At 45.2% G+C, this 12,573-nt stretch overlaps 1 protein-coding gene across 1 annotated transcript in view; it reads right to left on the bottom strand.

Annotated features, from left to right (window-relative positions):
- Positions 1 to 807: 807 nt before the first annotated feature.
- Positions 808 to 12,573, bottom strand: part of zcchc24 (zinc finger, CCHC domain containing 24) — a 158,041-nt gene continuing 146,275 nt past the window's right edge. The window contains exon 4 of the mRNA XM_078428398.1: positions 808 to 5,162. Coding sequence (XP_078284524.1) covers positions 5,049 to 5,162 — 114 coding nt within the window. The 3' untranslated portion in view covers positions 808 to 5,048. The remainder of the gene's footprint in view (positions 5,163 to 12,573) is intronic.

Genomic DNA, 12,573 nt, shown 5'->3' with positions numbered 1-12,573 from the left:
TTCAGCATGGTAGGTTCAAGTACTTTTTTATTCCTGCAAACCTCCCCAGCATTCATTAAGTTCTAATGCTTTCGGTAAGGCTATAGATTAAAAATAACAGGCTTTAAATGCTCCCAGTTTGCCTGGTCACGCAATGTACATGCACATGCATAGTCCCTCCCCCCTGCCGAACAGAGCGAGGATGTTTCAGTCGCTGGTTCAGAGGGTGGCTCTAACTTGAGACAGCATCATTGCCACGGAACGCAGTTGCACTTCCTTATCTGTTCTATGGTGCAGGGCTCCTGTGTACACTAGTGTTTCAGCGTACAAATCTAACTCACAGTTTCACAGTTGCACAGTGGTGAATTTCCGTCTACCAATTAAATATGTAATAAATCACTCCTTTCTAGCTTTTTACTCTTTATATATATATATATATGTATTTAGAAGATGGTATCTAGAAGATTTCCAAAATACACACACACACACACACATATATATATATATATATGTGTGTGTGTGTGTGTGCGTGTGTGTGTATTTTGGAAATCTTCTAGATACATATATATATATATATATTTATGTGTGTGTGTGTGTGTGTGTATCTAGAAGATTTCCAAAATACACACACACATATACACACATATATATATATATATGTATCTAGAAGATTTCCAAAATACACACACACATATACACACATATATATATATATATATATGTATCTAGAAGATTTCCAAAATACACACACACACATATATATATATATATATATATATATATATATATATATATATATATCTAGAAGATTTCCAAAATACACACACATATATATATCTATATATACATATATATATATATACATATATATATATATGAATGAAAACAAATGCGTTTTGTATCTTCTGGTAACACAGAGTGTTTCTGCTAACAAAACAGCTAATCTGTTCCTCGGCTAAATAGTAGCAATACATATAAATGTTCTCAATACAACAAAATACACATTCTTCCACAAGAACAGTGATTTTGCCTTTCCCAGTAAAAGGTAATTAACAGCTACTTGTTATTTTGAACATCCTAACATTGCTATCCAGGTCAGTTATATCCCAAAATACACATATATAAATTTAATGCATCAGTAAAACATAAGTAAAATTAGTTTAAACATTGGACTAAATGCAGGTTAATTAATACTGATAATATTTTCATCCTGATTTTATATATGGCTTCAAGAATTGTATGAGTTTATTTCATCTTCTCCCAAGAATTATGTACCAACCTTCACACAATAATCATCTGTTTAACATTATTTACCTTCCTAATCTGATTTTTCATGTTGCATACTTTATACAGACAATGAACTGTAGAAAAAAAAAAGAATTTTCGCAGATAAATAATATTTTCTTCTGTTTATAACCTTGGTTTGTAAAATAGTCAAGAAATAAATCTCAGCTGTGTGTTAGTAAAATTAGTAGAAAAAGGTCATCAGAGAATTGTTTTTTAAAAAATCCACATCATTTCAAACCAAAAGCTCCATTCGAATGGAGGTCTTAAAACTTACGGACCTTGAATATATACAAAAAGGTTACTGCAAAGATAAACAGGAATTTGGACAGATAGGAACTTGGCTTTATAAGAAATATCTGTTACCATTAAAATTTTTAACATCTAGAAGATTTCCAAAATACACACATAGTATAAAAAAATCCAAACAAAAAGACTATAGTCAAGTAATACTTAAGATAAATACATCAGTAAGCACAATTCATATATGAGTAAATATATCCGATATAGCTAAAACTTCAAAGTTCTTTCAACTGATTGTCCCTTGAAAACCTCACTTACATACTCACTTACTAGCGTATGTGTTTCTTGTCACTTTTCTGACAGGTTTCTCCTGGTTAACCCTTTAGGCAGTGGCTTAATATTTCTGTCAAGAGAGGATGGGGATGATGGGAGACAGTCTCACATCTCCTGCTGTCTGTTTTTTTTCATAAGGTCCAAGGGTAAAATGCCTGAAGCTCCATTAGCCACGGACTCATCTGACAGGGCCGCTGAAAGTCATTAGCATTTGTCACAACTGCACCCCACACAACAGATGGACACCTTAAAGGCTTAGAGTCTCGGCTGACCAGGCGCCACCTCCCAGCGTGGCTGCAACTTGGGATCATTCCGTGATTTACTTCTGGAGATAACCTCTCACCCATCGGAAGAATTAAGGTCCAAAATTCCCACTGGTGTTTACAGGGGAAACGATACAAGGTTGGGCAGGGTGTTGGGTTGTGGACTCTGTGTGTGGTTCTACTGGTCACTTATGTTGGGAGTGGGGTGGTGTTGCGACTACACTTGTCTGTCTGTTTAGTTTAGTTTAGTTTAGAAATACACCGGGTCCGCACCGACCAGCGATTCCCGCATATTAACACCATCCTACACACACTAGGGACAATTTTTACATTTATACCAAGCCAATTAACCTACAGACCTGTACGTCTTTGGAGTGTGGGAGGAAACGGAAGATCTCGGAGAAAACCCACGCAGGTCACGGGGAGAACGTACAAACTCCGTACGGACAGCACCCGTAGTCGGGATCGAACCCGGGTCTCCGGCGCTACATTCGCTGTAAGGCGGCAACTCTACCGCTGCGCCAACGTGACCGCCCAAAATTCTGTGGTGGGAAAGGTGTTGGAAGTATCTAGAGGAGAACTTGAATGAAAAAGACATTGGTAGCTACAGACCAACATGCTGGGAAATGGATTAGTGCAGAAGGAAACTTGATGGTTGTCTTGGAGAAGATGGGCTGAAGGGCCTGCTCTGTGTCTCTAGGATTTCAGGTGTCAGTAGTGTGGCCGAGAGCTCTGAGCTTCGTCTGGAATATTTCATTTGCACTCTCCTTGGTTATGGTCATGGTTACTCTCCTCAATTGGAAGTAAGTCCACGACCTTCCAGGTGTCATCTCAGTCAACAGTAGCACACGTTGGCTGGTGGTGAATTGTCACTGCATCACTTGGTGGGTGGATGTGGGTGGGTACTTGCGGTTCCTCACCCCTGAGATCTCAATCGAGGAGCCAAGAGTGAGGCAGAGCTACTCCTCGCGCTTAATTTGAGGAAGGACATCCTTGCTATTGAGGCAGTGCAGCGTAGGTTCACCAGGTTCATCCCCGGGATGGCGGGACTGTCATATGAGGAAAGATTGGAAAGACTAGGCTTGTATTCACTGGGGTTTAGAAGGATGAGAGGGGATCTTATAGAGACGTGTAAAATTATAAAAGGACTGGACAAGTTAGATGCAGGAAAAATGTTCCCAATGTTGGGGGAGTCCAGAACCACTGTCTAAGAATAAAGGGGAGGCCATTTAAAACTGAGGTGAGAAGGAACTTTTTTACGCAGAGAGTTGTGAATTTGTGGAATTCTCTGCCACAGAAGGCAGTGGAAGCCAATTCACAGGAAGAATTTAAAAGAGAGTTAGATAGAGCTCTAGGGGCTAGTGGTATCAAGGGATATGGGGAGAAGGCAGGCGCAGGTTACTGATTGTGGATGATCAGCCATGATCACAATGAATGGCGGTGCTGGCTCGAAGGGCCAAATGGCCTCTTCCTGCACCTATTTTCTATGTTTCTATGTTTCTATTATTGTCTTTTCTCGACAACTTTTTAAGAAAGCACGCAACACAGAAATCTACCTACTTGAACTACGAAACAATTCTATTAAATTCTACACCCAATGAAATAAACCTGCATGTCTTTGCGGATGTGGGAAGAAGCCCATCTTCAGGGAGGTTATCTGAACGACCATCAGAGTTCCTTCATATTACAAAACTGTGCATTAATGTTGGTCTTCAAATGGTTTGCAGGCTCCCATGTTTTGTTCATCAAAGTTTGGGCTACTCCGATGGTGGTGAAACATCTTTGCATTGGGATAGAACTAGTGTGTGTGTGGTACGTAGTGGTGGCAAGGGTTGAAGGGAAAAGAGTGTGTCACCAAGAGGGAGATTCCTACCACATTTAAGCAGGGAAAGGTGAACCAGCCGACGGAGATGGTATGGCTCAATGCTCAATGCAGACTGATGCCTTCCCTTCCACTCCCTCCCACCCCATACACAGCCAACACCCAGAGGCACCCCATCATTCAAGAGGACTGTCCAACAGCCAACATGCTGGGTTGCTGCCTTCAGGCAACTATAGAAGAAAGAGGAATAAGCCCCCAGCCTCGGTGAAAGGTGGTGCCACACACATGATGCCAAAAGATGTAAGCAACACTTTTTAAATGACGGGAAGAAGAAAAAAACAATTAAAATTGACTTGAAAAATGAGTTAAAGGCACTTAGTGTTCGATGGTTAAATTACTGAAAGAATATAAACAAATTCTCATAACTTTCATTTGCTGGGCACTCCATTTTTGTTTGGTGGGACCCCGAAAGTTCTGTACTGAACAGAAATATTTATCAGTGGCCTAAAGAGTTAACCGTGACTCTCTATGCTGGAGTCTCTGTTTCAACCCACCCTCACAACTCTACAATACCAGACACATATTGTCAGTCATCACTTGGCAATAACCATTTCTCTTACATTTTTACGATTCTAATACTGATGCTCACCAGCTTTCTGGAAACATAGGACGCGAGAGGCTGGGTCAAAGTTTGCACGTCATCTGACATTTCACAACAAACGGCCTTGTGCTGTTGGCTTAACGATTAGTAATGGCACAGCAGGGGACTGGTTTAAAGTATCAGCCCGGTAAATTCTCCCCTTTTGCGTTTGTTCATGGTACAAAGTCTTTGTAAACAAAGAGTCGTCAACACGCTTCACTTAAGGTGCCGCATTCAACTGCCATTGGTAATACTGCTTCTGGTAGTTAATAATAGTATAAATACAACCTGGAAATAGAACCTGGAAATATACACATACACAGGCAAGAGTCACATTCTACCAACTTTAAGGCTTGTTAGTTGTCTGTTTAGAGCAGGGTTTTGGTGGATCCTTCTTCAGCTGAGCGTGGTGTGTGGGCTGTCAGGCAATGGGGGAGGGGAGGGAGGGTGGGGTGGGCTTGGGATCGCACGCTAGGCCCACCGCTCACTGCACCCTGCGGCAGTAGTAGCCCAGGACCTTGCACTTCTCACACAGGTGCTGAGGATGTTCCTTGCTCTGGTCTGACACGTCCAAGCCATCAGGTTTCTCCAGGGGTCTCTGGAAACAAATCAAAATAACACTCAGATGAAAAACACAAACAGTGGCTCCATAAAAACGGCAACTTACACTATGACCATGACTCCATTAGATACTGGAGCAGAATTAATCAAGAATCTATCAATCTCTGCTTTAAAAATGTCCATTGACTTGGCCTCCACAGCCGCCTGTGGCAATGAATTCCACAGATTCACCACCCCCTGGCTAAAGAAATTCCTCCTCATCTTCATTCCAAAGGCACATCCTTTTATTATGAGGCTGTGCCCAAGACCTCCAGGACTCTCCCATTACTGGAAACATCACGTCCACTCTATCTGAGCCTTGTGACTCAGGAAATGAGCATTATGTCTCATGTTTAATGTAGAAACAAGGAACTGCAGATGCTGGTTTACAAAAAAAAGCACAGAATGACGGAGTAACTCAGCGGTTCAGGCAGCATCTCTGGAGAACATGGCTGATGACAAAGGAAGGACCGCACCTGAAACGTCACCTATCCATGTTCTCCAGAGATGCTGCCTGGCCCTCTGAGTTACTCCAGCACTCTGTGAAACGTCACCTATCCATGTTCTCCACAGATGCTGCCTGGCCCTCTGAGTTACTCCAGCACTCTGTGAAACGTCACCTATCCATGTTCTCCAGAGATGCTGCCTGACCCGCTGAGTTACTCCAGCACTCTGTGAAACGTCACCTATCCATGTTCTCCAGAGATGCTGCCTGACCCATTGAGTTACTCCAGCACTTTGTACCGATCCGTGTTCTCCAGAGATGCTGCCTGACCCTCTGAGTTACTCCAGCACTCTGTGTCTCATGTTTATTTGAGATCTCTTTGAATGATTATTTTTTATACTTTATTTACGTGCATTAAGTTTAGAAGCCTCATGCTGTTGCAAATAATAATTTTATTATTCCATTGTGATACATATGACAATTAAACACTCTTGACTCTCCTGGCTCTTTAGTAAAAATTTCAGTTGTTGTCCATCTTGAAGGTATCTTAACTTCCAATATGCAATAATATTTTTGTTTCAAATGCATCTTTCAAACAAATGAGGTCCTTTCAATGGCCATTTGCGGATTCTGCCAGGCCTCGAGGGCCTGAGCTACATGGAGATGGGCTGGGCAAGTTAGGACTATTCCTTGAAGTGTTGGAGACTGAGGGATGATCTTATAGAGGTGTATAAATATATAAGAGACGTGTGGAGATGTCAATAGTGTTACGTGGCTTGCTGCTATTTCAAAGATGGCACAGCAGCCCCACTTCTCGAGTTGCTGCCTTACAGCTCCAGAGACCCAGGTTCAATCCTGACCCTGGGTGCTGCCAATGCAGAGTTTGCACGTTCTTCCCCTAAACATGTGTGCTTCCCCCAAATGCTCGAGTTTCCTTCCCCATCCCAAAAATGTGTAGTCGTGAGTTCAGAAGTCATAGGATCAGAGTTAGGCCATTCTGCCCATCCACCATTCAATCATAGCTGATCCATCTTTCCCACTCAACCCCATTCTCCTGCCTTCTTCCCATAACCCTTGACACCCTCTCCAGCTCAGTCGGATAAGGCGAACACCATTTAGGAGTTTGGGAAGTCAGAGAAGATATTGTTCATATTGGATTACAATAGACAATAGAAAATAAGTGCAGGAGTAGGCCATTTGGCCCTTCGAGCCAGCACCGCCATTCAATGTGATCATTGCTGATCATCCACAATCAGTACCCCGTTCCTGCCTTCTCCCCATATCCCTTGAGTCCACTATATTTAAGAGCTCTATCTAACTCTCTCTTGAAAGTACCCAGAGAATTGGCCTCCACTGCCTTCTGAGGCAGAGAGTTCCACAGATTCACTCTGGGTGAAAAAGTTTTCCCTTATCTCCGTTCTAAATGGTCTACCCCTTATTCTTAAACTGTGGTTCTGGACTCCCCCAACATCAGGAACATGTTTCCTGCCTCTAGCGTGTCCAATCCTTTAATAATCTTGTATGTTTCAATAAGATCCCCTCTCATCCTTCTAAATTCCAGTATATATGAGCTGAGTTACTAATCAAGAATCTGTCAATCTCCTTAAAAAAATGAGGATAAATGGCCACTGTGAATTGTGTGTAATTGAGTGTTGGAATCAAGGGGCGGTGGGCAAGAGTTGATGGGAATGTGGGGAGAATAGGATAGGGGTAGTAGGATGAGTGTAAATGGCCAGCAGGGACAGATGGGATGAAGAGCCTGCTAGTAGTTGGATCTAAGAAAATAACTGTCAGGCAGCATCTCGGGAGAGAAGAAATGGGTGACGTTTCGGGTCGAGACCCTTCTTCAGACCTGCTGAGTTACTCCAGCATTTTGTGAATAAATACCTTCGAGTAGTTGGATCTCGGTGGGTCAATATTCCATGTTCAGCTATCACAGCTTAACATAAATCTCCAAATCACAACAGATGCGTGGCTGAGACCAATGGGCAATCATCCTTCTCTGCTCAGCTCAGTAGGTTTCTCAGAATAAGATTTCATTTTGGCAGAAGGACCAGATGCTGCACTTTCTTTTTCCAGAATAACACGTCGTTTCAACTTCAAGTATGTGTGCACTTGGATCTGATTACTGCCAGACTTCAATTCATATCACAGTGAAGTGGAACAACTCAAAGGGCTACGGGCTTGTAACGTCGCAGCTGTTTCACAGGCTTTCAAAAGAAAGGTTTGTGGAAAAACCTCACACTGCCACTGCAATGTGTCCCACACCTGAGAGGGGGAGTGGGGAGAGGAGAGGGGGGGGATTGGTGCAAGGGGGGAGGAGAAGAGTGGGAAACAGGGAGAGGGGGATGGAGGGAGAGGGGGAGAGAGGGGAGAGGGGGATGGAGGGAGAGGGGGAAAGAGGGAGAAGGGGAAAGGGGAGGGGGAGAGGGGGAAAGAGGGAGGGAGGAGAGGGGGATGGAGGGAGAGGGGGAGAGGGGGAAAGGGGGGGGCTGGAGGGAGAGTGGGAGAGGGGGAAAGAGGGAGAGGGGGATGGAGGAAGAGGGGAAGAGGGGGAAAGAGGGGGGGCTGGAGGGAGAGTGGGAGAGGGGGAAAGAGGCAGAGGGGGGCTGGAGGGAGAGGGGGAGAGGGGGAAAGAGGGAGAGTGGGCTAGAGGGAGAGGGGGAGAAGGGGAAAAGGGAAGAGGGGGGGAGAAGTGGTAGAGGGTGGAGGGGGAAGGGGGAGTGAGGGAGGCGAGAGGGGGGAGGGGGAGAAGGGGTGGAGAGGAGAATGGGGGACGGTTGAGAGGGAAAGGGAGAAAGAGGGGGAGGGGGAGAATGGGGAAGGGGGAAGAGGGAGGGGGGAGTGGGGGAGGGGAGAGGGGGTGGAGGGGAGAATGGGGAAGGGGCGGGGGGAATGGGGGAAGAGGTCTGATGTACATGATGCCATTAAACTGATCTCCTCTGCCTGCACGTGATCCATGTCCCTCCGTTCTCTGCATATCCAGGCGCCTATCCAAGAGCCTCTTAAACGCCACTACCGTATTTGCCTCCACCACCACCCCTGGCTCCAGGCTCCCATTACCTCTCTGTGTAAGAACTTGCCCCACAGATCAGCTTTCAGCTATTCCCCTCTCACCTTCAAGCTATGCTCTCTAGTCTGTGATATTCCCACCATGGGGAAGAAAGGTTCTAACTATCTACCCCGTCTGAGCCTCTCATAGTAACTGCTTCCATGCTGAATGACTCCATGGCTCTCTGAGGTACCACCTCACGGTGGCTAAAGACTGGCTTATGGTGCTATCCTTGTAAGCATCGCCCACATATAAAATCCTGAGCTTCCTCACAACTAGTGGCGCAGCGGTAGAGTTGTTGCCTCACAGTGCCAGAGACCCGCGTCCGATCCTGACCACGGGTGCTGCCTGTACGGAGTTTGTACGTTCTCCCCGTGACCTGCGTGGGTTTTCTCCGGGATCTCTGGTTTCCTCCCACACTCCAAACACGTGCAGGTTCGTAGTCTACTTGGCTTAGGTGTAAATGTAAATTGACCCTAGAGTGTGTGGGATAGTGCTAGTGTGCGGGGATCGCTGGTCGGCATGGACTCGGTGGGCCGAAGGGCCTGTTTCCGGGCTGTATCTCGAAACTAAACAACACATTTGGGGGGGGGGGGGGGGGGAAACTTTTGTAAAGACTGGGCATATCTGCAAAAAATTATAGTCAAGTAGGAAACTGTCAGCACCATGTTAAAACAGTAGACTTCCTTTAAGCCACAACATGCTGGAGTAACCTTGGTTACTGCTGCGGTACTTTGAGTGACACAGACACGCTTCAAAGTTTCCTACTTCACTGACTCCAGTTTCTCAGCTGCACTCTCACAGTCCTGGCCTTCATCCAACTCAATCTGATCGTGCAGTCAGGATAAATGGGCAGCTTGCTCTCCCCTCACGTCACTGTTCAAGCCCCATAGGTTCCTAAACACTGACACACTCACCGAGATCTGCTCTCTCTCCCAAAGTACAGCATTCACTTCAATTTAAAAAACAACTGCGCAAAGCCACATTATTCATGATTAAGGGCCACAGTTTAAGAATAAGGGGTCGGCCATTTAGAACGGAGATGAGGAAAAACTTTTTCAGTCAGAGAGTTGTGAATCTGTGGAATTCTCTGCCTCAGAAGGCAGTGGAGGCCAATTCTCTGAATGCATTCAAGAGAGAGCTGGATAGAGCTCTTAAGGATAGCGGAGTCAGGGGGTATGGGGAGAAGGCAGGAACGGGGTACTGATTGAGAATGATCAGCCATGATCACATTGAATGGCGGTGCTGGCTTGAAGGGCCGAATGGCCTCCCCCTGCACCTATTGTCTATTGTCTATTGTCTATCGAGCAATGCAGCATGGAAACAGGCCCTTCGGCCCAACTTGACCATGCTGACCGAAGTTGCCAAACCAAGTTGGTCCCACTTTAGTTTAGTTTAGTTTAGAGATACAGCACAGAAATAGGCCCTTTGGCCCACTGAGTCCGCGCCGACCAGCGATCCCCGCACACGAACACTACCCTACACATACAAGGGACAATCTTTACATTTTCATACTGATCCAATTAAGCTACAAACCTGTGCACGTCTTTGGAGTGTGGGACGAAACCGAAGATTTCAGAGAAAACCCACGCAGGTCACGGGTCGAACGTACAAACTCTGTACAGACAAACGCCCATAGTCAGGATGGAACCCGGGTCTCTGGTGCTGAAAGGCAGCAACTCTACCGCTACGCCACCATGCCCCGCTCCCCAGGCTTGTGCCTGGCCCATATTCCTCCAAACCTTTCCAAGCTGACTACCTATCAAAGTTTATTTTAAACGTCCTAATTGCACCCGCCTCTGAGAATCTATGCTATTAGCTGACACTATATCAGCTAATAGAATAGATTCTCACCTCCAACACTCTGCCTGGCAGCTCGTTCCATAAACATGCCACCATCCGTGTGAGAAAGTTACCCTTCAGGTCCCTGGTGTGTTTGTCTGGCAAGTAAGGCCAGGCTCCCCTTCCACCAGGTTACCCAATGAGCTTTAGACACTAGACTTTAGAGAGACAACGCGCAAACAGGCCCTTCGACCCACCGGGTCCACGCCGACCAGCGATCCCCGCACACTAACACTATACTACACCCACTAGGGACAATTTTTACATTTACCTTACTAAGCCAATTAACCTACATACCTGTACGTCTTTGGAGTGTAGGAGGAAACCGAAGATCTCGGAGAAAACCCACGCAGGTCACGGGGAGAATGTACAAACTCCGTAATGACAGCACCCGTAGTCGGGATCGAACCCGGGTCTCCGGCGTTGCATTCGCTGTAAGGCAGCAACTCTACCGCTGCGCCACTGTGCCGCTCGAAAATTGAACGAATGAAACTACCTTGAACCTTAATCTCCATTTAGTTTAATTCTGTTCTGGATAAAATACCAGCATGCCTGGTTTTGCTGAGGGTCGTGGTTGTGTTGTTATGTTGTCAGGGTATCGGCTTCCCTCAACTCCCAGAGGCTGTGAGCTGGAAGCCAAACGACATTGTGGGCTTTCACCCTGAGAGTTGGGCTTTCATGACTGTTTGACTGAGAGTCTGCCCAGAGAAAACCCAATCAAAACTAATCTCCTTTAATTGGCTCGGATACTTCGCTCACTCATGCCCCAAGGGGTTGCTGCTTTTCATTGGACCTCTTGGAAAAGAAACATATACTGAATACAAAAAACAAAGACCACAGGGTCCAGTCTATCTTTCCTGAAGCTGGAATATTGGGAACTAATTCTTCCACACCAATGCGTTGAATGAAACTGTGCTGGTGTTATCTCTAAATCCTCATTGGTTTTCAGAACCTTGCTGTGTGGTGAATCCAAAAGAACAAAAGAAGATCCATTGGGCAATACTGCTAAAGCAGCTTACAATCCAGCAGTATGAATGTAGACTTCTCTAACTTCAATTAACCCTTGCCTATCCTCTCCCTCCAACCCTCTCCCCTTCCCAGTTCCTCGACTACTCTGACTGTCCTTGTTTACATTTTATCTCTGTTTGCGTTTATTTTTATGTTCTCCTAGCTAACAATGATCTATTCTACATATTCCTTGATCTCCACCCCCTTTGTCTCATTTTCACACCTTACACTTCCTTAACTCTGTATCTCCCTCTCCCCTGACTCAGTCTGAAGAAGGTTCTTGACCCATTCCTTCTCTCCAGAGATGCTGCCTGTCCTGCTGAGTTACTCCAGCATTTTGTGTCTATCTTCGGTATGAATATTGATTTCTCGACCTTCAAGAATAAGGGGGAGGCCATTCCGGACTGAGATGAGGAAAAACTTTTTCCCCCAGAGAGTTGTGAATGGTGGAATTCTCTGTCACAGAAGGCAGTGCAGGCCAATTCACTGGACGTTTACAAGAGAGAGTTAGATTTAGCTCAAGGGATATGGGGAGAAAGCAGGAACGGGGTACTGATTTTGGATGATCAGCCATGATTATATTGAATGGCTGTGCTGGCTCGAAGGGCCGAATGGCCTTACTTCTGCACCTATTATCTATGTTTCTATTTTTCTAGATTTGAATCTTGAGGTTCTGTGACCCTCAGATAGGGATGATGATTAAATCCTATCTCTTGCTAGGTGTAGGATAGAGGTCTCATCCCATTTATCATCAGGGAGGGAAGATGGTTCACTAACCTATTCAGCTTTGTCGAGGTAGAATGTGCATTGAGCTGAACATTAGTTGGGGGAGTGATGTCAATAATGTAAAGTATGTGCGACTCCCGTAAGAAACCTGAAACAGCTTGTGGAAGGTTCATTCAGCCCAACCCCTATCCCATCTGCGTATCTTGTTACAGATGATCCCAACTCACTCCACCCAGTCTTAAATGTACTCTGCTCAATAAAACAGGTCCTACCTCACAACCTCTCACCATATTATAAATAGGAAGCATTATAACCATATTATAAATGTGGAGTTTC

This window comes from Rhinoraja longicauda, chromosome 35 (genome assembly GCF_053455715.1).
Source record: "Rhinoraja longicauda isolate Sanriku21f chromosome 35, sRhiLon1.1, whole genome shotgun sequence".
NCBI lineage: Eukaryota > Metazoa > Chordata > Chondrichthyes > Rajiformes > Arhynchobatidae > Rhinoraja > Rhinoraja longicauda.
The sequence above is the reverse complement of the archived record's forward strand: the minus strand, read 5'-3'. Positions and strand labels throughout refer to the sequence as shown.